Source organism: Melitaea cinxia, chromosome 25 (assembly GCF_905220565.1).
Source record: "Melitaea cinxia chromosome 25, ilMelCinx1.1, whole genome shotgun sequence".
NCBI lineage: Eukaryota > Metazoa > Arthropoda > Insecta > Lepidoptera > Nymphalidae > Melitaea > Melitaea cinxia.
The window spans coordinates 5,828,194-5,855,916 of NC_059418.1; the positions used below are offsets into that span (position 1 = coordinate 5,828,194).

The 27,723-nt window shown below is 34.4% G+C and overlaps 1 protein-coding gene and 1 non-coding gene across 2 annotated transcripts in view; one reads left to right on the top strand and one right to left on the bottom strand.

Moving 5' to 3' along the window:
• Positions 1-3,726: 3,726 nt before the first annotated feature.
• LOC123666058 (leishmanolysin-like peptidase) overlaps positions 3,727-27,723 on the bottom strand; it is a 60,464-nt gene continuing 36,467 nt past the window's right edge. Inside the window, exons 5-19 of the mRNA XM_045600265.1 lie at positions 20,404-20,515; positions 17,203-17,332; positions 16,861-16,996; positions 16,399-16,536; positions 15,973-16,038; positions 14,846-14,969; positions 12,572-12,673; positions 11,492-11,679; positions 10,446-10,469; positions 7,598-7,730; positions 6,982-7,141; positions 5,937-6,031; positions 5,495-5,566; positions 4,323-4,454; positions 3,727-4,024 (exon numbers count right to left, since the gene is read on the bottom strand). Of these exons, the coding sequence (XP_045456221.1) occupies positions 3,881-4,024; positions 4,323-4,454; positions 5,495-5,566; positions 5,937-6,031; positions 6,982-7,141; positions 7,598-7,730; positions 10,446-10,469; positions 11,492-11,679; positions 12,572-12,673; positions 14,846-14,969; positions 15,973-16,038; positions 16,399-16,536; positions 16,861-16,996; positions 17,203-17,332; positions 20,404-20,515 (1,756 nt within the window). The 3' untranslated portion in view covers positions 3,727-3,880. The remainder of the gene's footprint in view (positions 4,025-4,322; positions 4,455-5,494; positions 5,567-5,936; positions 6,032-6,981; positions 7,142-7,597; positions 7,731-10,445; positions 10,470-11,491; positions 11,680-12,571; positions 12,674-14,845; positions 14,970-15,972; positions 16,039-16,398; positions 16,537-16,860; positions 16,997-17,202; positions 17,333-20,403; positions 20,516-27,723) is intronic.
• Trnar-ucu lies at positions 14,215-14,287 on the top strand. The gene has a single exon. It is a non-coding gene; the product is annotated as a tRNA-Arg (tRNA).

The window sequence follows — 27,723 nt, forward strand, 5'->3', positions numbered from 1 at the left end:
AATTTCTAAACGAAATAAAAAAAAAAAATCAAAATTGAACTAAAAATAAATTAACATTAAATCAACGAAGCACCATCACTTAAAACTATTTAAAAAAAATATATAACCAGCATTATTAAAAAAATACAGAATGACTACAAACGAGGCATTACATCAAACCACACACACTACATACCATTCACAAGATATACAGTTATCGCCACGGATATGGACCGCTGACCCAACTCTACTTCAACATAGAGAGATTAGTGAGAACTTGTAGCGACATCTATCGCGCAACATACAAACTACAGAAAAACTGACGTATCCTACATCGCGCTATCAAAGTTATCAAAGTGATTGAGTATATATACAAGATCCCGAAAACAACCGTGGGTCAGTAGCCCGCCAGACACAACATCCGTCTGGTTTGGAGGATCCTCCCTTTGCATTGGTTGATGAGAAATTCAATCACCATGTTCCTCATACTCCCAAAAACTAAATACTTTCACATTGTATTTATTTATACTGTCGTACTAAACAAAACTATTTGCGACCTCACTCCCAACCAGCGCTCAATATCCGCGCCGACGCCCATACAATAATCAGTCGAGTAGAGGCATTAGTTTGGTCACCAGATAGGTCTACAGCTGAACCTAAACTCCCGCTACTATGTGACTGATGTTTTGTACATATCTCGTAAATGGTATGTAATGTACGTGGTTTAATTTATTGCGTCTCGCTTGTATCAATTTGTTTATAGCATGATTTACACTCCCAATGAAAATAAATTACAAAATTAATTTATTAATAAAAAAAAATACGGTAAATTCGATTATATTTAATAAATTCTGATTATTCAACCATTATTCAAAAGTAGTACAACATTATTAAATTTTCATTGAGTGAATTTCACTTTTTTAATCCGTAAATAAAAACATTTCATTATTTATTTGTTTGACAATAAGGGCCAGTTTAACAATTTGTGGATAAATTTGATTATGGATTAGACTTTAATAGTAGGATGTGGAACAGGGCACTGGGACCTGTTTAACCTTAATTAATTAACTAAAAATGGGTTCGAATGGGTTTGTATGGAGCCTGGCATATCTAGCCGCCGCCATCTTGGTTTTTTTTTCAAAATTTCCGAGCCCGGTAAAATTGGTATATTTGGATATAGGACACTTATACAAACACAAAAAAATGTTATATAACATGTTATCTTAAAGTGTCACGTTTCCGAGATATTTAGAAGTAAAGATCGCCATATGAGTCCAAAGGCGATCATTGAAAATCGAGTTACAGATATACCAGATCATAGATAGATATGTCAAAAAGGTTCGTACCCCTTTAAAGTTCATTTTCATTAATAGAAATATCACATAAATACAGTGAAATTCGACGTTTAAAAAGAATAATACATCAAAATTTTTATCTGTTGAATATCGTCATACGTCAAATAGCGTTACACAAAACTGGTGAAGTATAATTTCTAATACTGATCATATATTTACATAATAAAAAAATTAAGTCAATATAAGTACAAATATAAAACAATTAAATAAAATATAGTTTTTTTTTTAAGAAAATAAATTAAAAGTATGGCATTTAGGTTTCAACTTACAATAGTAAATCTAGGTTACACAAATCAGTTACTACTCATTTCAATAATTTGAATCCATGTATCGATTATCATAGAAATCTGATAGTGTTAGTATTTATTATCATCACAGAAACCTGATAGCGATCGTTACTCAAAGTAGGGAATATATCCGCCGAACCGCAGTGGAACAGCATCAACGATTTAGCACCATTCTTTATCCTACACGGAGAAAGTGGCCTATGGCCCTATGCCCAGAAGTGAGATGTCAAAGGCTAAATCCATCAATGATACAGATTAGGTACGTATTCCTACAGTTAGAAGAAAAAAGGAATATACATTTGTTATTTTTATCAGTATTTCGTTAAATTATCATTTAGTAAAAATATAATATTATTGAAATGAGCTATAACAAAGACATAAGCAAAAGAATTCTGTTTTCAAGGTCCATGAAACCATTGACAGAATTTACGTTTTTGGAATTTACTCCTTATTAAACTATAAAAAGACTATGATATGAAACAAAGATAATTTAGTGACGCTGTATTTCATGTAAGGCATAACTAATTATATATATATATATAAAAAACTAATTGCGTTTTTTGCCGGTTTTCCTCTATAGAATCTATATTTCGAATCGGTGGTAGCATCACTTTTGCCGATAATTAAAATTGTAATTTGTAAAATGACGATTCGAAGGTGCTTTTGAAGCTTGAATAAAGTTATTCTTCATTTTAATATTACGGATAGTGAAATTATGAGAAACAGTATCGAATCCTGCTCTGAGAGAGATGTCTTACCACGCGATTTCTCTTGCGAGAAAGAGATGAATATAATTTTAAATATCACGTGAATCGTTGTTAAGGAGTAAACTTCGGTAGCATTTTTTATAAAAAAAAGTACTTGCGTACAAAGTACACGTGTCAGAAGTGAAACTTCTTTGGCAAAGTAATTTTTAAATCTCGTTTCTATTTATACATATCTAAAGCTTTAGATTTCCGTTGCAGCGCCATCTAGTTTGCAATGTAATACTATCGATATTAATGTAACAACCTTTGTAGTTATAGTACACGCTAGGTGGCTCTGTTGTTCGACAAAAACGTTGCACATCTTCGTGACGCTAATATTATTAAAAATTTGACCCTCATGCGCCTAAAGACGTTTCACTTCAAAAACATCTAGTAAAACTAAAACGTTTATAGATTTTATAACATAGATTTTTAATCACAAAATTTATATATATATTACCAATTACACTTAAACAACGCATTGCGTCACTAAAACAAAATCACTACACTCAAAATATCAGGCGAACGAGTCAAAACAAGTCCACTTTCACACAATTCTTTATTTTTCAACAATTTAAAGTAAATTATTTTGTAAACGACTATTTTTTTTTTTAGTACGGACAAATTTAAAAATATGTATGTTTATGTAATTTACCAAACTTAAAATATGTTTATGTAATTTACATTATATATGAAGTCGTTTGAAAATAAACAATTTGATTCTAATCCTCAGTAGAAGTGTAGTAAATTTTGTTTAAAACTAAACTGACTTATCTCATGGATTGTTTTTGTCAAAAACATGGTTTTTTTAACATATTTGAATGTCAAAAATTCATTTTTACATATTAATGGAATATTCCAAAACATTGACGTCCAACATAAAAGTTGGCGAATCTTAAAAATACTTTAAGTGTATTTTAGATACAATACATTCTGCCCTCTGGCACAACTGAAAGCCATCGAGCTCAAGAATTATTATTATTACACTACATTCTGTATGTTATGACACATACGGTCTTATACACAGGTCAGACAACTAGTGGTCGGGGTACGTCGGTTTAATGGTTTAGAGCCGCCAGAGGCATGACGATCGCTGGGTGTTCTGTGCAACGAACGAAGAGTTATGACATTATCGTACTAATTTCTGACGATCGAAATTGGACTTAGTTTCCTGACCTGTATATACGACCGCGATGACACATGTTCCTGACAGTGACAAATGTCAATGTGTGTAGCGAAAGTATGTCATGACATTATTATATACATAAATGTCAGACGCTGAACAAAGCTTTAGCGCGATAATTAATTTAATTAACTTATAACATAAAGCTAATATTTATTTAAAACAACTTCTAGCAATTTACGTTTAAAAATAATCACCGTTTATTGTAAGTGTCCAAAACATAAACGATATACCAAAATAAATATAATAATTATACTATCAGTATATTTTTTTTATAAATTTCAAATGTTCAGTCTGTTTCATTTAAATAAAAACTAATCATCAATTTTGTCAAATGTTGAAAGTACACAAGATGGCCGCTAGTAACATAATGAAGGTAGCTTTTACCGTTGCAGACTTACAGGCTAATACGTCGTTTGGGTATAAATTCGGTGGGGGGGCCTCTTCACCCCCTTTGCAATATTCTTTGCGGGACTGCAAATAAAAAACAATAGCATTAATAATTGTGTTTGCTTACAAACGAAAAAAAAACGACTTCAATTACATCGATCAGTAGGTCGTCGAAAAAAAAAAATAGTCAGGTAAAGACGCATTATTAGAGATAAGTCAAAAAGTACTTGTCAGATCTCAATCAAATTTAAACTATTATCTTATTCGACATATATAAAAAAATATCTGTTAGATACCGTCATCTGTCAAATAGCGTTATCCACAAACGGTGAAACCGGGCCTTAACGTATTAAATCATTACAAAATTAATTCAATTCCTTACCGAAAACTCTTGAGCGCACACTTCTTTACAGGGGGGACAAACCACGCCCCCTTTGTGCAGCCACTCCTTCTGAATAATCTTAATTTGTAAAACTTGACCAGCGAAGTAGCACGTGTAGGAGTAATTACCAACCTGTAAATATTTTATTTAATAATAATATTAACCTCTAACCGCTGCTACTGTATCGTGTCCAGTACCCAAAGGTTATCTGGAAGAAATCGCTATTTAGCGATAAGATCGCCTTTGTACATCTTGTATTGTATCTTTTTTTATATGTGTCGGTATTTCGATGTACATTAAGAATAAATAAATAATACTCTTTATTGTCCACCATTAAAAGACTCAACAACAAAAAAACAATCATAACATAAAATGAAAGATGTACAAAGGCGGTCTTATCGCTGAAAGAGCAATCTCTTCCAGACAACCTTTGGGTATAGGACACGAAATAGAAACTGCAGTTAGGAAGTAACCAAATAATTGGTGTGCGGTTGTTTTATTTATATGTATATGTATTTATTTATTGAAGTATAACTTCTTTACGCACGCTTGACTTGGGGAGTAAGGTGGTGAATGTGTGACGAGAGCGTTACAAAAAGTGTGATCGGGTGAGGCGAAAAAAATATCATTCTTCTGTACATGTGTTTCACCTAACTAAACACCATAATACTAATAGGATCATGGACGGTTTGGTAACAATCATTCCGGTAGGTGGCACTGTTGTCGGTAAGTCAGCGATCTAAATTTTTAGCAACTATTTTGGGTAGGACAATGTTTGCCGCATCCGTTTATTTATTTATTTATTGACACTTTATTGCACAATATATTACAGAATTGCACAAAAGGCGGGCTTAATGCTAAAGGCATTCACTGCCAGCCAACCTTAGGACGAACAAGAGCGAATGTTTGTAGGTGAGCAGAATTGGGTATATTTTGGTATGGGTATATTGGGTATGTTATAAAATGTATACCAGCATTTACTGTACTAATTCAAATTGCGAGCGATTAGTTTTATTGTTTGAATTAATTATAATTTGATTAGCATTTAATGGAAAATTTTAATATTTAAATATCACATAAGGAGTAAACTCCAGTTGTGTGACGAAGTACACTCACATTTTTTGTTAAATCACTTTTAATAACATATAATTAAACATTTATATTCTACTTACAACAATATGTAGTCGGCCATTTTCACATTTATATTTATAGCACCCGGATCCCCAGTGTTGCCATTCTCTTATCTGGAATTAAAAAAAAATGTTCTTTTCTAGACGATAGTCCTAATATCTGTGGCATGAGTAATTCTAATATTGATTATTGAGCATTGAGCGTTTTGTAATGTTGAGCGAATAATAATTGAGAAAAATATAAATTCCTTGGTTGTTTCAGCCTCTGACGTCCCACAGTTGGGCAAAGACCTCTTTAATTAATTAATTCTTGAGCTTAATGAAAGATCTCTTTTTTATTTAGTAGAAGGAAGACTCAATCCAACTTTTACATGAAATAATACGAATGTTAAATAAAATGACAAATACGACCATACTGATTTTTCTAAAAATAATTGGCGAACAATACATATATACAATTATAATTATTTAATACTCATTTAACCTGTCTACAAGACTTTTGCTCCCACACACGATCGCTGTGATCGAAACATTTAGAATGTTCTCCGTAATTCTCCAGCGCGAAATTGACGTCTTGCTCTGGAAAAAAAAAATTGAGTTAAAACGTATTTTTTTTTTTGTATTTTTAAATATTTTGAAGTGACACTTCTTTAGACGCACGAGGGTAAAATGTTTACGGATGAAACGTGCAACGTTCTGATAAACGGCAACGTTTTTGTCGAACAACAGTTAATGTTCTTTTTGGTAGATAGAGCCACCTAGCGTGTACTATAGAAACTACAAAGGTTGTTACATTAATATCGATAGTATTACATTGCAAACTAACTAGATGGCGCTGGAAAGGAATTCTAAAGCTTTAGATTTGTATAAATATAAACGACACTTAAAAATTAGTTTGCCAAAGAAGTTTCACTTCTGACTTGTGTACTTTGTACGCACGCACTTTTTTTTTTTTAATTATTTCCAGATCAATATTTACAATATATACAGAGCGAATACAAGCAAGATTCGGAGGTAATATTACTGCCATACCATGTTTACCTACATACAAAATATCAGTCCAAAACAAGCATTAGTTTAGTCACAAGATAGATTTACCAACTGAACTTAACGTACTGCCTTTATTTGAATGTTTTGTTAATAATCTTATAAATGTTCTGTAGTGTGTTTTAATTTCATGTCTCTTTCGCTCATAATTTACTGATGTAGAGCACAGCAGGAAATTTCCTGCTCAAAATATGGAGCAGCTCGACTGGGGTAGTACCTCGACCTTACAGAAGATCACAGCTAATTAATACTGTTTTCAAGCAGTGTTGTGTTCCTGTTGGTGAATAAAGTGCCCAGAGATTCTGGGGGAAATTGGGGATAGGTTCAGCATTGCGATTTCGATGCTGCTGGTATTGCAGGCGTTTATAAGCTACGGTAATCGCTTACCATCAAGTGGGCCTTACGCTTGTTTGCCGACCTAGTACCATTAAAAAAACATATAAAAATCACATATATATCGTAATTAATTATTTATGACTTACTAGGGGTATTCTCCTCATAGGAACATCGACTGCCTCTGATGAGAACAGTCTTGTGTTTCCAAGTGAACTCTTGTAAGTATGGACAGTAATCGGCGAGGGAGACTGAACCGCCGTAGTGGGCCACGTCTTCTGCTGGTATGTTCGGCAGTCTGTCGAAATGCTGAAAATAATATTTTAATAATAATTTCTAGGAATTTTTACAAAATTAACATTATTGAGAGAATCAGCATAGGAAATTGGTTGAAACTTCTTTACGAACACAGGCCGAAGACGGGCAGCAGCGTCTTCGGTGCGACAAAGCCAGCCCCGCGGTCACCAACCCGACACAACACACACGAGTTCACGCCATTTTTGGCGCGAACTTATGGAGGCCTATGTCCAGCAGTGGACTGCGATAGGCTGAGATGATGACGCGCGCTTGACTTGGGGAGTAAGCTGGTAAATGCGCGACGAGAGCGTTACGAAAAGTGTCATTGGACGAGGCGAATGGAAGTTGAGAGGAAGATATAAATTAGTTAAGATAGAAAAAGAAAGAGAGTTACGTTTCTCGTTTTTTTTTTTCAATTTTGATGTATGAAATAATTTTGTTGACCATGACACTAGGTCCTATCTTTACCTGATACTGCCTCGGCAATATGGTGTCGTGTCGTACTAGATTGCACAGGACAACGGCCGTGCGTCGCGGTGAGCACTCCGTACGCAATGGATCACCCTTGACGCGGTCGCAAAACGGTGCCAAACTTTTACGTCTGAAATATATAAATATACGTATAAGGAAGTGGTAGTTATGACTTTTAACATGATGTATTATATTAATATTAAATATAATATTGTTATTGTTTATTGTCCACCAAAAAAAAGACCAATAATAGAAACAAGATAAGAAGTCTGATAGACAGATACACAAAGGCGTTATCTTTGGAAGAGCGAAATCTGGCAGACGACCTTTAGGTATAGATCCAGGCATTAAGAATACGCAAATAATTATCCTGCATGGTTTTAACTGACTTCAAATAAAGGAAGAATAAAGGAGAAGATTCTCATTTCGACTGTAATTTTTTTATGTATCAGAACTTTTGACTGGATGGACCAATTTCGATGATTATTTTTTTGATCGAAAAGCGGTGCGTGTTATGTGGTCACATTTAAATTTAATTGAGCTCTAACACGAACTTTATATTTCGTCGACCTACGTGGTATTATACGCATAACTTCACTGGGTGAACCAATTTCAATAATTCTTTTTTTAATCGAAAGCCGATACTTGTCATATGGTGCCATTTAAATTTTATACAGATATGTCGAGTAACTAATGATTTATCTGTAATAATGCGTATTTACTTGACTATTTTTTAGTGTACCAACGTTTATTTACTGGTCAATTTTTTTATATATTTTGTCTAAGGGTAATCGTATTTGAAATTATAATTATAACTATCACTCTTTTAACATTTTTAATTTAAATATTTAAATTTAGTTAACATTCTTATTGATTGATAAAATTGTTTTATTTATTATATTTTTAATGTAATCTGTAAATTAAATAATTTCACACTCTCTTATCTCATTGACTCAAGTAAGTTTGCTTGGTTTTAAGGCGCATCTAACGCCACGTGTTATTGGTCATTGGAAACTGTTCTGGTGATGATTTTTTAAATGTGTGCTATTTATAAAAATTATTATATACTGTTTGTTTCCATTAAAAATAAATAAATAAAATAAATAAATGTAATTGAAGTCGGTTTTATTTCATTTGCATGCAAACGCAATTAGTTATAATACATATAAATAATAATAGTGGAATAAAACAAACTGTACAATACTGTGTTTTGTGATCAATTTACAAATTTACAATAAGGACTACGAGAAGACATTGTTACAATATTAGTAAAAGTTAAGTTAAAAAAAAACTTACTCGTCCTCCACGGTTCCGTTTTGATTGCTTGTAATTTAAAGTAACATTTAAACAAAAATACAAAAAAAAAAACATCAAACAATATATAATTTATTACAATCAATGTTCTTACTTTTACTGTATCGGGATTTATTTTAACTTTCTAATAACTTATAGGTATTTACAAAATAAAAAATTAGGGATATTGCGTAGAAAATTGTAAATTATCAAAAAAACGTTACGATTATTATGACTTCAAGCGTCTGACAGTTGAGTCAGCTAATATATTTGGATTTAACTCCTTAAGAATCGATTTTCATATAAAGCCCGGTATGAAAAAGATATGACGAGTAAAATCTACTGAACGAATAACTTCGTTACGTTTCTCGTAACGCCATCTATCGGAACCAATAGGGTCTCGAAGAAATGAAAACATTTATTTCGTCATAAGGTGATATACACACTTAACGAAAGTCAAAATAATGTCATTTACTAAAATAAAAAAACAAATAAATTAAAAAAGAAACAGGACTCGACAATAATAAAATAATGTTAAGGCAGCAAAAAAATCAGACAATAAAATAAAAATTTATATCTTAACATTGGGTACATTACAAACTTAGGTAATATACCCAGTATTATGTGCAACATTAACTTGGTCGAAATAGGCAAAATATTAAGTTGATTTAAATTTCTAATGTCTCGGTAGACATTACCTTCCTATTATGTCCTCGGCTTTACTAAATAGTACAATAAATAAGATAAACTAATGTCCCTAGTGTAGGCCGAGAGAAAAAAAAAAGCCGGAGGAAAAAATCTCTCGGTACTCTTTTAAAAATTTAAAGTCATATACAAGATATATGGCGTAACGACGTTTTCTAATAACTCCATCTTAGATAGATAGATGGCGTTATTTGATTCGTTTATTTATCATTTGATGTAGTATTAATCTTTTTCTTAGACTAGTAAGCCTTTTTTAGACCTATTTAGACAGTCGATCTGAAGGAGTAAACCCCGGTCGTGCGTCGGAGCTGACACACACACACACACACTTGTTTCGCATTCACGTTCGCATTGAGCCTGTAACATCCCACTGCTGGATATAGGTCTCTTTCTCTATGTAGGAGAAGGATAGGAGCTTAATCCACCACGCTGCTCTACTGTGGGTTGGCGGATTTGTTCTCTACTATGAGTAACGATAGCTATCAGGTATCTTAATGATAACAACGAGGATTGACGGCTTAACGTGCTCTCCGAAGCACAGTGAGGAGACCCACAAAACGGACAACCAAACCGAAAAGAAATATTTGTACAAGTACAAATATCCATCCCGAGCGGGAATCGAACCCACAAACCGTCGGTATTTTAGACGACTACTCGCACTATTACACCAGAGCGGTTGTTTTCTAATTATCTTTTGTAAAATAACAATTTGTTAGTGCTTTTGAAGTCAACACGACTCGCTGTTTATACAATTACGACTTCTTTCTCCTGTTTCTGACATAGTTATCTGACATATAACGGTATCCAATAGATAAAGTTACCTACATATATAGTTATTCTTACTTACTCCATAGTATTATTGTCATTAGGGCTGCGTGTAAAGTATAGACAAAAAAAAATGTTAGTTGAATTATTGTAATGTGTATTTAGTTAAATTAGTACCTGGAAATTAAAGCATTTGTACACTATCAAATTGTTTGTCAAATATTTGAAAAACATGTTCCAAAAGTCTATACAAGTAGGTAAAGATAACAAATTTAATACCATGTTTGACAAGTTTAAATGTTTGCAGTCATATTTGTCAAAGATACAATATCGATGTAAAAATATGTGACGAGAAAATTTGACAATTGTTTGTCAAACAATTTTCGAAAGTGCACAGCTAAATACTGTTAGAAAAGGGTTAAAGCATTTGATTATAGGCTCTCAAACTTTTCAGACTATTTTCAACAAAAAGAATAGTCTGTAAGACTAAATTTTATTTATATAATATATACATATCAATTTTTTATATTATAATGTAATTTTTTTTAATTAAAATTATGTAAGTCTATAAAAGTCCCAATAATATTTTTTCTCATATGTCTTCCGTGTACAGACAGCGGTCCTTTATATTTTTATTATATGTATAAAGTACACAAAAAGTACTTGTGACCAAAATTTAGTCAAAATTTATCTTACTTTTAAAATGGCTTCAAAAAGAGTAGGAGCTTCTCAATCCGATGGTATTTTTATGCGTGTTACCACAAAACTTTTTAGTGAGTGTAGCGATTTTGATGATAATTTTTCTATACAAAAACTGGTAATTGCCGTGTTTTCGCACTTAATCGAGTAGTGTTTGAGTAGTCCCTAATAATTAATGTGTATACAATTGACTTCTCATTCTATTATTTGTCATTGTATATCGCAGTTGGTTTTTTTATTTGAAAACAAATACAATTATATGAAAAACTATTAACTGTATTATATCTAGTCCAATATCGAGTGCTAGAATAACCCATTATTATGGATATCCTCAGTCTAAAATCCCCTGCGGGTCTTAATTAAAAAGTTTGAGAACCTATAACATTGAGCATGCCAGAATATTACATCGTCCCTGGAAATAGGGAATACCTGAACCTTTGTGCATTAAGCCACTGCTTGCAGGACGTCATCGCGAAGTTACAGCCCAGGCCCTTGCCCCAGTCCAGGGGTGCGGCGTGGGAGTAGTCAGCTCGGTACCAGCCTGTATCCTCCATCATTGCGAAGGTTATCCGACTGAAGACTGAGTTCTGTGTGTGTGTTCCTGTCATCGCTTCGTTCTGTGATAATCGTGATAAGGATTTTTTATTATCTATTTAAATAAAAAAATAAAAAATAAAACGTGCGTGCGTACAAAGTACACATGTCAGAAGTAAAACTTCTCGGGCAAACTAATTTTTAAGTCTCGTTTATATTTGTACAAATCTAAAGCTGTAGATTTCCGTTCCAGCGCCATTTAGTTAGTTTGCAATGTAATACTATCGATATTGATGTAACAACCTTTGTAGTTTCTATAGTACACGCTAGGTGGCTCTGTTGTTCGACAAAAACGTTGCACGTTTCATCCGTAAACATTTTACCCTCGTGCGCCTAAAGAAGTTTTACTTCAATTAAACACCGACACGTATTTACGTATTACTTCTATATGACTACAATGAATTGAACTTTTTTTTTTGTTTCGTTATTGTCAGGACATGGTTTCTATAAAAGTAACTAGCTGACCCCGCAAACGTTGTTTTGTCATATATGTAACCACCTTAATACTCCCCCCCGCCGTAATTTAGGGGGATGAAAAATAGATGTTGTTCGATTCTCAGACCTACCCAATATGCACACAAAATTTCATGAGAATCGGTCAAGCCGTTTCGGAGGAGTTTAACTACAAACACCGCGACACGAGAATTTTATATATTAGATTATATTTTGTAAAATGACAATTCAAAAGTGATTTTGTAGTCAACTTGAATATAGAATTTATTCCTTCTGATTTTAAAATAGTTTTCTTCACAATATTACGACCTCTTTCTCCTATTTCTGACATAGTTAACTGACATATTATAGCGATATCTATTAGGTAAAGGTGATATTTTTTGTCTTTCTTCGAAACCAGTTACTTTAAGAATACGAGATCTGGAATTTTCCATTAACTTTATAATATATAATGTACTTTACCTCAAACACCCTCTTCTCCCAATGCGTAAGAGCTGTCCCGTCTCCTCCTTGATCTTCCAACTCAGCTCCTTCTAGCAGAGAACAGTTAAAGTGATCCCGTACCTATAAGAAATACATCATATATTTATTTTTTTAAATATTTCTAACATATACACAGGGTCCTCTGTTCCTATGGTAAGCATCTTTAATGCTTGTGTTAAGGCCAATAGCCAGTACAATTTTAATTTTGTTTTAGAAGTAAAACTTCTCCACGCACGCTCGACTTGGGGATTAAGCTGGTGAATGCGTGATGAGAGCGTTACGAAAAACGTGATCGGGCAAGACGAACGGAAGTTAATAAATAATAAATAATATAATAAGTTAGAGAAAGATAGAAAGAGAGTTACGTTTCGTATATTACTGAAGGGGCAACTATAGAAGTTTTACTTCAGTCGTGTGGTCTAAAGCACAAGTTTTTTATTTATTAATCAGTACTTAACCGTGTTTAATAATAAAGATGGGTACCTATAATATCAAAAGCAGTCCAAAAATACAGGTTTATGCAACTTTAAAAAAAGCGCTTTCACACATAAAGTCAAGCCTTGTTTTCCCCTATTAGAGATGGAATTTCTATAATACTGAAATATATGTTAATGCATTTGGTCATCAAAAGCCTAAGGATAAAGTTTCATACTTTTAACTCTCAAAATGGCGCACTTTATTTTAACCAGAATGCTAATCATAAACTTATATAATACATATCAACATCTGTTATACACCCCTTTAGGGATAGAATTTCCAACAAGGCTAAAATGCATTTTTACTCATTTTGAATCAGTAAGTTTCTTATCTCTAACATTAAAACAATCGATCGGACTTCTATGAAATCTTCAACCCCTAATTCTCCCCCTTTAAGGGCAGAACTCCCGAAAACACTGATACATGTGTTCATTTATTTTTAATGACAGATCCCGCAAAGTTTTATTAACACTAAAAGTGACGAATTTCTTTACAAATTTTCACCCCCCGTTTCACCCCAGCAAAGATTGACTTTCCACGAACGCATGTAACACGTATTTAATCGGTAGACCAAAAATAAATTGTATATATTAATAAATTTAATTATTTCTCAATACAATGATGGATTTTCTGTAGAAAAAGTCAACACCTATTTTTACCCTTTTAGAGGTAGAATCTCCACAGATACTGAATCAAATATTTAATCATTTTTAATGACAGTTTTTTTGAAATCACATAAACAGACATCAATGTTATTTATGAGTGTGTTGTGTGAGTAGGTCGGCAAACAAGTACGGCTCACTTGATGGTAAGCGATTACCGTAGCCTATAGGCGCTTGAAATACCGGAAGAAACGTAAGCACGTTGCTGACCCTATCCCCAATCTCCCCAGGAGCTCAGGTCACCTTACTCACCACAGGAACATAACACTGCTTGAAAGCAGTATTATTTAGCTGTGATCTTCTGTAAGCTCGAGGAACTACCCCAGTCGGGCTGCTCTTGATTTTGAGCAGGATATTTTCTGCTGTGTCCTACCTCAGTCAATATTAATACATATATACATACAAATATTTAAATGACATAACTTTCCTTTAGTAGTTGAATATATTGTATTAAGTAGACTATTTTCAATCCAAAATCGTGTAGTCCCTGTGGCGCAGTGGATAGCGCGTTGGACTTCTAATCCAAAGGTCGTGGGTTCGATCCCCACCAGGGATGTCTCGTATATTTTTGTTACATTAAAAGTAAAAGACTGGGTTTATTAAAATTAAATTACATAGTTGAATCGCTGGCTCCTTTCTCCGAGGACTTTTTTTGAACTAATAAGAAAATTGACTTTTAAAAAATAAAAAAAATCCAGAAGTTAAAAATTTTTGATGTGATACTATATCTATAGGCGAGGGTAAACCTAATTGTTTGCGTGGCGATACAGGCCGTAGCGTCGCATCGCAACGCTATATGATGGAATATGTGCTGTACTATACTACATAATAATTGAGTTTTAACGATTTTAAAGAAATTTTTTAATATTTTTTTTTTTTTTTGTATAATATAAAGAAATTAAATTTTTAATTAATGTTTCACATCTGACAGCCGTCGCGTGACGGTTCGATAAAAAAAAAAAATGTGTTTTTTTTTTATATCACTAGGTCGGCAAACAAGCGTACGTCTCTGGTAAGCGATTACCGCAGCTTATAGACGCCTGCAACACCAGAGGCATCGCAAGCGCGTTGCCGACCCAATCCCCAATCCCCCCAGGAGCTTGCGTTCACTCACCTCCTTAACGACTCTCGGAGTGACAATCATGTGAAAGTTCCTCGATATGTAGCCCTCTCTTATCATCCAGTTGTTTCTTGTTACGGTTTTAACAACACGATCCGACCATTTGTGTATTTGAAGCCTGGAAATAAATCATCGCATTATTTTCGACTTTTTGGTATAGCCCTTGTGTATTTCTTGTCTATACAAATAAATAAAATTGAAGTGTCTGTTTGTAATATTAAAAAACCGTTTTTTACTAAATGCATATGTATACACGGTACATATACCAAAATAACATTTTTTTTATAATTTTCGTCTGTCTGTCTGTTTGTTCCGGCTAATCTCTGAAACGGCTGGATCGATTTTGACGGCACTTTCATTGGCCGATAGCTGATGTAATATGGAGTAACTTAGGCTACTTTTTTTAGAAATTTATTGATGTTATAACTCTGCAAACTGAACAATAACTTTTTTGTTAAATTCCACGCGAATGAAGTCGCGGGCACAGCTAGTAAATAATATAGACCACTACGTCCTTGTCACAGATGATCACATTCATGACCACCCAGTGTGACGTCACATATTTTGCAACTTTACACGTATAAATTGTTAGATTGTGTGTATGCCCCATAATATAATCTATAATCTGTGCTATTCATTATCTATGATAGTACTCTTCCGTCTTCCCTCTCTGTGACATGACTGTAATAAAGTGAACATATAATATTTAGTTTATAATATAATAAAATATACGCAGTGAACGTGTTCTTATTTCATAGCTCAGTGTCAGTAATTTTTGATAACAACACTTATTATAAAAATCTCAATATAAATTATTATTTTTTAATTTAATTTTTTTTTTTTTTTTTTTTTTTTTTTTGTTAAATTAAACCAACATTTTCAACATTCGTTTCATTTCCATTTAATGATTTTTCAATAAAAATTATTTCAATACTAACAATTACATATAAGTACATATTATATATTGAAATGTGACGTCACAAAATGTTGAACCCCTCGCCACTCCTTGTCACGCGTTTCGTGACCCCCCCCCCCCTACGTGTGACATAATTTATGGGGGGACCCAGTGTTATTTGCTATATCGCGCTACTGTACGACGTTTCCGTACTGTACCTACTTACTCTTCGTCTAATGGTGGGTTTCCTGTGTCCGGACGCCGGTCTGTCAGCGGTTCACCGTTTTCATCTCTGTAAAATAAAAAATATTTGTTAGCAAATATTGAAATTTCTGAATAATGAACTTTATTTTGTGTCTTCACTTGTCTCAATTGCAAGTTTTATTAAAATCGACCCAATAATTATAGCGTAACAAAAAAAAAACGACGTGAGGGGTCTATGGACCCACGGTCAGAACGAGGTTCCTTTCGCTTTTTGTTAGACGTTTGCTGTACAGCTAAAAAGTTTGTTTGTTTAATTGCGCTAATCTCAGGAACTACTGATTCAAATTCAAAAACTATTTTTGTATTGGATAGCCCATTTACCGAGAAGGCTAAAGGCTTTTTTCCTCAAATCAACGCGCGTCAAGTCGCGGGGCACAACTAGTATTACCTATAAAATCCGAAGAGTGAAACGCTGAAACCCAGAGCGTGGAGCATTTCATGTTTCACAGTCGACAGGACGGAGGGTAAGTCACGGTATTTTGTTGACAACTCGCCCGGACAGAAGTTTGCGTGGCCAGCTACCGGTCTGAAATAATGATATGATTAAATTTTGTTGTTTATGTGTATTAAATATTCTTTATTCCCCAAGTAAATACATTACATTGCAGCCTATACAGTCCACTGCTGGACATAGGCCTCCACAAGATAGAGCCAAAAATGGCGTGACCTAATTTGTGTTGCCCATAGTCACCACGCTTGGCAGGCGGGTTGTTGACCGCAGGGCTGGCTTTGTCGCACCGAAGACGCTGCTGCCCGTCTTCGGCCTGTGTATTTCAAAGCCAGCAGTTGGATGGTTATCCCGCCATCAGTAGCCCCAAGTAAATAAATGAACAAAAATATTGTAACATACCTATCTAATGCTGATTCTTGTTGACAATGGGATGCGTAGGCCACAGTCAGACCACGTCTGCACCTCTCAGTCTCGACCGCACTGACGTACAGGACGAAATCGGTATTCTCCACGCCGGTTCGATCTTCATCTAGTTCTTCGCCATCTGGAGGAGTTTCGGGTTCTGGAAAATAATTTTTATTGGAGAAGAAGATGAAAAGGTTGGTTAGGTACTAAGTCTTGTATCGAAACAGGTCTTATGACCTATTCTATCTCTTGCTGTTAAAGCCTATTCGTAACTTATTTACAGGATAAACTTTATCCATAACTGGCTAATAAGGTCCCAAAGATTTAGTAATTTACCTGGAGCATCAGAACCGTAGTTCAGAGCGTTGCCAGATATTTCAGTGGCACTCAGCTCATCTTCTAGATGAATCTTCTCGCGGGGTAACGCTCTGCAGTTATGTCCTGTACTGTTACAGACGTAGCACGGCTGGAAAGAGATATTGGAATACTTATTAACTATTTGACCCGTCAGACATTCCGACAAGTACGGTCTAAGTTTGTAACTTTACACGCCCTAACCCGTTTCTTTACGCTATGTGGGCTTTGAGTGAAAAATTTATCTACCGTACAATAATTTACCGTACAGTACTTTTTATATAGTTCTTGTAGTAACGAAACGGCCAAATCACGCACTTTGATTAACAACTATGTGTAAAGATTTGACTGTAAGTAATTACAACAAAAACGTAAAAAAAAAACCTCTGGATGTAAGTCGGACCAACCTAGTAGTACCTAGTACTTATAACCCAATTTATTCACAAAATACAATCGTCCGAAAAGATCGAAAAATACTTATTTTTTTATCCTCTTAATTTTTTCTTATAAGGATTTTTTGTAAATTATCACTCTACTACTTACTACAAGAGGACTCACAGACGCACACGTATTACTCACAGATTAGTATTAGTAGTAGGGTTACGATGTCCCAAGGATTTGGGTATGAACCCTTCATGAAGTAAAACTTCTTAAGCTGGTGAATCGGTGACGGGAGTGTTACGAAAAATGTGATCGAGTGGGGCAAACAGGGCAAGAGAGAACGGTTCGAGTGCACATTTTCTTTGTCTCTTTCCCTCATAGCCAGTTACGTTTCGTATATCTATGACACAGTGCAGGCTTATTGCTAAAGAAGTTTGACTTCGGTCGTGTGGTCTAAAGCACACTCGTTTTTTGTACAAAAAGATTAAATTTCTATAAGTAATTAGAAGCTTAAATAATGAGCGATTGTCACGAAAATTCGTGTTCAGATATTACCTAGGTCATACGTTCAATAGATTTTACTCTTTATATTTTTTTTATACCGCGGGCCTTGTATTCATATAATCGATAAATAATTGATTCTTAAAGAGTAAATTCCAAAGAGTTGTTAAACTCCAATCTATCTATGTAAGTATGTATGTATGTCTATTTATTGAGTTGTTTCACATTATTTTTTATAAAGTTCTTCTTCTTCTTAAAATGGCTTTCAATGGTGCCAAAAGAGCACAGATGATTTAGCCAATGTCACGTAGAATGGAGAATACACGAACGAGATTTATCGGTGCGTTCGAGATTACAAAAAAAAAATGTATACAATTAAACTGTTAAAAAAAACTGTTACAAAAAAAAAACAAAAACTGTTAAAAAAAAGTTAAACTGCTTAAAAAGTTAATCTTATAAAATTTTATAAAGTTAAACTGTACACCTACACCGTCAATATATCATCTCCTTTGCCCTAAGGTTGCCTGGAAGAGATTGCTTTTAAGCAATAAGGCCGCCTTTTGTACATTTTTCTACTAATTATTGTTAATGTTGCTTGTTTATTTTATTTCTTGTTTGGTGTACGATGAAATGTAAAATAAATAAATAAATAAGTTGCGCAAGGGAATATTTTTAGCTGGTATCATCAAGTTCAATATTTCCTTGACAACTATACAAATAACGAACTTTAGCTTTATTATATTAATTACAGCCGAACAGAATTTCTGGATTGTTCTGAAACAATATTATTAATTGTACTGTTCCAGTGCTAAGACCTGATCTTTTATCAAAAGAAACTAAAATTTAACACGCTGATTCGCTACAGATTAACAACTTCTTTTATTTATATATATAACTAATATACATCTACGGGCTTTTGAACCCCATGTCCTTTTTTATTTCTAAAACCTTCTATTTTTTTTTAAATTAAGGTAGTCGCTATTCACCAACATCATTGTTTAAGTTAGACTAACTCAATGTCTCCAACAGAGACGTGAGTCCACCGTCCGGTTCTTATTCTAACGTAAAATTCTTCTACTTTTTTTAGTAACTATTCTATTATTTATTCTAGATGTATAAATTTATCTATGATTTCTTTGTTATTATTTTTTTATTTTTGTTTTTGTTTATATATTTTTTATCTTTTTTGATTAACAACTTTAAAAAGATAAGCATATTTCGGAATTCTCTAGCCATAATGATTTTATCCACGAAATATTTTAACCGATACCAAAAAAGAGGAGGTTCTTAAATCGATTATATTTTTTATGTTTGTTACCTCATAACTTTTTAATATTACCGTCCCGTTTAAATTTGATCGAGATATGACGAATACTTATTGATTTATCTCTAATAATACGTTTCTAATTGTCTATATTTTCGTCCTAGGCTTATAATGTTCTTATTTTAGTTTATTACTTGTCGATGTAAAAAAGTCGTTTTCTTTATTTGACAACAAGCACAAGAATTTGGCAGTTGCGTAGCAGGGGGGAGGGGGGGGTGACAAGGGGGCCATCATGCCCTGGGCACTACTCACAAAGGGGCGCCAAATGGTCCGCAAAACAAAAACTTGCTGGACACTATATAGTTTTCGAATCTAGCAAAAAATAATTGTGTTTGCTCGCAAACGAAAAAAAAAACCAACTTCAATTACATCGACGAGTATACAACGTAGATCGACGAAAAAATAGTCAAGTAACTACGCGTTATCAAAGATTACTCAAAAAGTAGTTATCAGCTTTCGATTAAATTAAAAATTATCAAAATCGGTACACCCAGTAAAAAGTTATTGCGAATTTTCGAGAGTTTCCTTCGATTTCTCTAGGATCCCATCATCAGATCCTGGTTTCCTTATCATGGTACCAAACTAGGGATATCCCCTTTCCAACAAAAAAAGAATTATCAAAATCGGTACATCCAGTAGAAAATTATGCGGTGTAATACAACGTAGGTCGACGAAAAAGCGTCAAGTAAAAACGCATTATTAGATATAACTCGAAAAGTAGTTGTTAGATCTCAAATCTACTGTGCTCCGGGCGCGAGTGAGGCTCACTACGCCACTGGTATTTGAAAGAAGAAAGAAAGAAGAAAAAACGGTTTTTCCGTTTAAGCTCGGGACGGGTTATTGTGTGTATACACCTGATAGCGATAGTTAGTCGTACCAACTTGAATAGGAGCAGCGAGGTGGATTAATCTTGATCCTTCTCTTACATTGAAAAAGAGACCTACAGCAGGGAATGTTACAGGCTGAATAGTACTCACGTTTAAATGATGTTCCGGTACCCTGACTTCTCCGCACATCGTTTCAGCGCTGCAGGCATCGATGCAGTGAGATCTTCCCCCCCTTATGAATACTTGGCGCGTTGGGCACTTTCTGTAATAGATACATACAAGATTGTTACCGACTTTTAATATTAAATTATTATAAAATTATTTAAGTGATATATAGTTTTGATTTAGATTTCCATTTTAAGTATGAGAGTTTAATATTTTGAAAGAAAGTAATTAATTTCGGGCAATAATATAAGTCATAGACATCAAAATTACATAAACACCAAATACACAAAAATTAAAAGTTCTTGAGTTGATTTTTGTATGAATTTATGTTATAATATAGATATTTGATCAATCTTTTATCATTTAATAAAAACACCGGAAAAAGTTTGTTAACTATATTTGGATTCTTAGTTTTAATATTTGCTCTAGAGCGCCATCTTTCGGAGTTTGTGGACAAGTATCTGTACAGCGCCCTCTCTGTTTCCCGCTCCGTTTAAGGCGAACTTTATGGCAAGGTCCCCTAAAAAATATTCGCAGTACTCATCATCAGTACAATTGACGGCTTAGGATCATGTTTTCATGATGGTAAGCGGGTACCGTAGCTTATAGACGACTACAATATCAGAAACATCGCCACTACATTGTCTATTTTTTTTTACTTGGGGAAAATCCATCATGGATAAACTTTAAACAAGATTATATATTATACATAAAATTCTCACATCACAATGTTAGTTAACATACTTCTCCGAAACGGGTGGACAGATTTTTTTGAAATTTTGTTTGCGTATCGAGTAGGTCTGAGAATCGGCCAACATCTATTTTTAATACCCCTAAATTATAGGGGGAGGGGGACTAAGGGAGTTAATAACATATATGGCAAAAAAACGTTTGCGGGGTCAACTAGAAAAATTACATTGACAAACTTTAGAAAATGCCTGAAAATATTGCCGTTTTAGAACCATTACATCATCATCATCATCATTACAGCCTATACAGTCCACTGCTGGACATAGGCCTCCACAAGTTTACGCCAAAAATAACGTGAACTCATGTGTGTTGCCCATAGTCACCACGCAGGGCAGGCGGGTTGGTGACCGCAGTACTGGCTCTGTCGCACCGAAGACGCTGCTGCCCGTCTTCGGCCTGTGTATTTCAAAGCCAGCTGTTGGATGGTTATCCCGCCACCGGTCGGCTTTTTAAGTTCCAAGGTGGTAGTGGAACTGTGTTATCCCTTAGTCGCCTCTTACGACACCCACGGGAAGAGAGGGGGTGGCTATATTCTTTAGTACCGTAGCCACACAGTACAGTAGTTTAGAACCATTACGCTTTAACGTAACTTCGCTACGTGTCTGAAACTGTGAACTTTTATTATTGTAAATAGATTTCGAATTAAATTCCTAACGAAATTGAAATAATTAAAAGGAAAGAAAGTTAATTCTTCCCATATAAAATTAAATAAATGAATTAATTTTTGAAAAATATAATTGGTTGTCTGTAAAGTTGGTTTACGGATGATAGTTTAAACGTGACAACGTCATAACAAAACATCTCCTCGGACGCGTAGGCCAATCGAGTGGAAGAGAGATAGATGCGGCGCAAGCGTACAATGTGCGTAACGCTACAACGAGTCATCCTTTTTCGTGCGTTCAGCCGGTGTTCATCGATTTATTACACGTTGTCACGTAAAAAAATAATCATTAATCGATCCGCACAATAAAAAATTATTAGGTAAGACACACAACTATATACAGTCAATTTGAGAAGCACCTCCTTTGACGTCGCTTAAAAGGAGAATGAGAAAGAGTTTTGACAGAACTAAAGTTGCATTAGTATAAATTATAAATCCTACCATTGTATCATCCTACAAATTAGAATAATACTATCTCTCGTACTCGTATACATATCTAATCGTACTGATACGCTATCAGAATTCCGTCAGTTTTATACGCTAGAGAAAACCAATAACATATTCTGAAATATAAAAATATGTAGAGAAACTAATTATAAATTCTACGTGCCGAATGTGATATTTTGTGATATTTATTTTGTTTGTATATTGTGCTTTGTTATAGCTCTGGTAAGTTTATTATATTGTCTGTATATTGAATGAATCCTTCTTTTTATAAATTCGGCTTTTGTTTTTATGTCTGAGTTTTGGTATCTAATTTCTTTATAATTATTCAAGACTAACTTTAAGCCCTTTCTTCTGATTACACGATAGCTATTCTTTTACCGGTTAAAATGGTAGTTTCGTGAAACAATTTTTAAAAACGGTGTTAGTTCTTACTTTAGTCACAACTAAACAAAAAAAAATCAAAATTTTCACTCTCAAAAATAGAAGAAAGAAAGAAAGAAGAAAGAAAGACATTTATTTGAGACAAAAATAGGAATAGAAAAGAATGGAATAGGAATAGAAATTATCCGCGAGAGAACGAAAGTAACCGACATAGCCCATATAATTAGCAAGTAGAAGTGGCAGTGGAGTGGTCCACTTGTGTCGCAGGACTGATGGCCGTTGGAGTAGACGTGTCAGTGTGGGAAAACGCAGTGTGGGAAGTTTTCCAGCTGGAAAACTTCCCACACTGCGTAGTGTGGGAAGTTTTCCAGCCCACTGGATCGACGATCTATGTATGATTGCCGATGTAGACTGAATAAGGATTGCGGAAAACCGGGATATCTGGTGTGAACTTTGGTAGACCTATGCCTAACACAGCAATAGTCTGAACTAACTTGAATAAATTTTTGGTTCTGTAATTTAACTTTCTAAAGTGGGCGGGATTGTTATCATTTATCAGACGTATTATAGGTGTACTTTATCAAAAAGTTTATTTTCTAGTATGACATCATTATTCATTATCATCATTATCTAGAAATTTAAATGTATTCTGTTTATTTATACGGCTACACGGTTTGAAAGGACCGGTCAAGATCGTCTTCGAACACAAAAAAACATTCTGGTCGTTTTGTGTTTTTTCATAAAAAAAAAATATTAGAAAGAAAAAGAAAGAAATAAATACGTTTATTTGGGACATTACAGACAAATCGCAGATAGTTTTCACACAAAAAGAATAAAAATAATATTAAAGCTAATAGGGTTAAAATAATAAAATAAATTTAGACTTAAATATCATAATTAACAAAAATGAACATGGCAACTTGGTTTGTAGAACGAAACATAGATGGCGTTGATTGTACAATAGATCGCGCTATCGATGTGCCGTCTAAATTTATTTCGTCAAATATTGTGTTTATATACGGGACTGATTTTATTAGTGTTATATTGGTTATCATTCATTAAAGTTTAATTCCTCACATCAAAAAACTGGCAGTTTTATTAAGACGCCAGAGAGAGCTGAACGTTTCCAGGGTGAACTGGCGTGGTCGCTACAAGTACTACAGTCTTGTATATATGTAGTTTTTTTTATACAGTGATAGGCTTGCGTTTGACCAGCATTTAACTCGATGATAAGTAAAAATGCGGTCTAGGACGGAGCACGCTTACCTAGAAGTAACCTAAATAGGTTCTTAGTCACGACTAAAGATCTCCAGGTTATAGTTTTCCGGAAACACAGACGCTGTTAGAAAGTTCCATTTCTTGGCTGTACGTATCAAGAATGGAATAAAATAGTAATAACAAAATAACTTAAAATTTCTCCTAAATACACTTATACAAATGCTCGAGATATATACATGGAAAGAACGGACGGACAAACAGGGAACTAAAAAACAACTACAACATTAAAAGATAATACTAGTTCAAATAACTAAAAAGATAAACATCGGCGACGGATAAAGATAAGCTTGTGTTAGTCGAATAAAGAGTATCTATGTGACGTAAAAAATGCAGATATAATTAGTAAATAATATTACGGAATGAGTTTTGGGCTGTACCGTGTCTCGAGTTAAAATATAGCCTCACTCAGTAATAGGCGTAAATTCGTTTTTGTATACAAACAGTGTTAGTTACCATAATCCTCCGAAACGGTGAAATTTTGTGTGCATATCAATCAGGTAAGTTATAAAGAGGGGAATGGGGAATCCCCATTGAGGGGGTTTATAACATATATGGCAAAACAACGTTTGCGGGATCAGCTTGTATATGGATAGTAAAACGCGTAGTAAAACTAAAATCAACAAAAATACTAGAAAGGTTTTCGCAAAAGTTGCAGGAAATAGCGTAGTGTACCGTTCTCCTGGTGAAAGATTTTTAGTTAAAAATTACAATTTTACTAACTTTTACGTAGTAAAAGGCAATTATTTCCTTAAATTTCTTTAATTTATCCTATATCGACGTAATCCTGGTTAAGGGGTCATGTATTAATCACGTGATATTTTTTTTTATTTTTTTTGACCCCCTTTGTTAATATACAATGACAATGAGATCTGAGACTACCCCCATACCCAAAAATCGCGTGTATTTCTCTGTGAAAAGTGGGTACATTTAAATTTTCATTATATTATTTTTTAAATTTGTTTTCTTTAGTAAATAGAGTGATTCCAGAGGATGGTTTATATGTAGAAAACCGCATCAAAATCCGTTGCGTAATTTTAAAGATCTAAGCATAGCGACAGCGGGAAGCGACTTTGTTTTGTACTATGTAATGATTTATTTATACATATACATTCTAGGTGATGACTTCCCCGTCAAGTATGAACCAAGGACAACCATACCGGATGTATGAGCCATACGCAGCTATTGCGGCCCGAGCATTACCTATAGATCCACAGATTGCGCCGGGTTGGCCAGACTTAAGGAAACAAGCGGAGCCGGGCCGACAACCTACAGTAGAGAGGCCAGTTGTCTATGCAGATATACCTTCTGCTGGAGCAAGTGTGAGTACACATCATCTACCATAATTGTGATTATTCTAAAAAAAAAAAAACGTGTTTTTTATAGAACTAGGTCGACAAAAAAGCATACAGTACCTTTAGAAATCTGCAAAACCAAAAGGATCGCAAGCGTTTTGTTGACCCTTGGTGCTCTGGTCACCTTGCACACACAGGAAGAAAACACTGCTTGAAAGCAGTATTATTTGCTGTGATCATTTATAAGGCGGTACTACCCCGGCTGGATTGATCTAGATTTTGAGCAGGATATCGTGCTGTGCCCTACCGCAGTAAAAAGTTACATTGATTTTAAATCACATTGATTGATTCTAAATATATTCTGATTTTGATTTTGCTGATACAGCATATCCCTAACTTACGTAAAATAGATTCAAAAGTGATTCTTCTGATGATTTACAGGACAGCACATTAAAAATCTCCAGCGACACGAAAAATTTCGAACCAGACAACACTCCTGTTGTTTACACAGATCTACCAGAACAAAGTACATCAACAGCGATCCAAAACAGAGAAAACGAAATAAGGGGGACTGGTAGTAATGACACAAATGTTAGCCGAGTGAGTATAAATTTGAAGGTATCATCAATAGTAGCGTACTGCATTATCGGTATTCGCATGTGTAATAAAATCCCACAACTATACAAATACCACAACCATAGGATTATAAAATGCCTCTTGAAAAGTCGCGAATCTTTCGAGCGATTGTCTAGGAGCTATTGATTTTATTAATCTTCGTTACTTTAGCCTATCGCAGTCGCCTGCTGGATCTCATGTGTTTTTGCCATAGTCACCACGCTGGGCAGGCGGGTTGGTGACCGCAGGGCTGACTTTGTCGCACCAAAGTCGATCAAAAATGGGGGTACACAATTCGTAAGCGGAAATCCACTCAAACTGTATCTTAGCACAACGTGTCAACAGAGCGGTTCCACCGTTATGGACACGGTGGGCATGCCCACAACCTTCAATCGAAACATATTTAGCTTAACTGGATTATTTTATGGAATTATGGAAAGGACGGCCAAAAAACGCTAGCAAAAACGTATTCCTTTTTCCGTTTTCATGTTATGCGGCCGCATAACATGAAATGATAATGTGGCAATGTAGCTGCTGGGGATTCACCGGAACCAGCAAAATTTTGAAAGTTTTCTATGAGAAAAAAGTTTAGGTACCTCTGGTGTACAATAGAGAGTATTTATTATTATAATTATTTTAACCTACCTATATTTAGTCTTTTACTAATATAAATCGTCCATAATAAACATGAAAAAACGATCAATTTTATAAATAATGTTTTAATAACGTTATGTCATTATAACATTTTGGTATGATAATGGTCGCACCCTTGAACAAAACCGAGTTTATTTCGCCCATATGTAATAGACATAATTATTTGTTTCCAGGAGACAGCACCAGGTATCCATCAAATGTACCTGGATCAACCTTACCCAAAACCTATAGTAACAGACCCACACACTAACTCACAAAAACAGATTTTATCTGAGCGAAAACTTTCATTACCCGATACTGTGTATATCGACATACCTAATAATGGTTCTGCAGGTGTAGTAGACATATCCAGTCATGAAAGTACAGATGTAAGTACCTTTTCATTTTCGTTGCTCCTTTTTTTACTTGATACTACTACTAGGGCGGTAAACAAGCGTAGGGCCCACCTAATGGTAAGCGGTTATCGCAGACTATAGACGCCTACAAGACAAGGAGCATAACGAGTCCTTGTTGACCCTAGCCCCAACCTTTCACCACAGGGATACAATGCTGTGAGAGCAGTAATATCTAACTGTAATCTTCTGTTAGATCGAGGTACTACCCCAGTTGGACTGCTCCAGATTTTGAACCGGATATAGTTTGCTGTCCCCTTCTTCAACAAAAATAATCTATGTTCTATTTAAGTTTTTATCAGGAATTGTTATTAGGGATTAATTAATAAAAATTAGTAATTTAATATATCTTATTCTGGATCTTTGATTGATGGATTTTTAGTGGAGTAAATTTTAACGGTCACAATTACGTCACGGTCGCAGTTGGATCACGGGTGAATCGTCGAAATATCGGGAATTTACTAACTAATTAGTTAGTTTTCAAGTTTATATATTTCTAATAACATTATCATCCTAATCGTAAGTCTTACCTTGGATTGAGGAAAAAATAATTTAAGCTAGTTTTTGTCTGAAGTCTAATCATTTTAGGGAAAATTATTTACAATTTTTCGTACAGATCTATATATACATATAAAAATGAATGTTTGTCTGTATATCCTTCATCATGATATGTCACGATCTTCAGCCAAGTGTTGTGCATGAGCCCACAAAGGTTTCTGAGTTGGCATGACCAAACAAAAGTGTAGCATCGCGAGCAGGGTACAGCTAGTATTAAACAAAATAATTTATAATAATTTATTTATAATAAAAACCACACATTAATATTATATAAAAT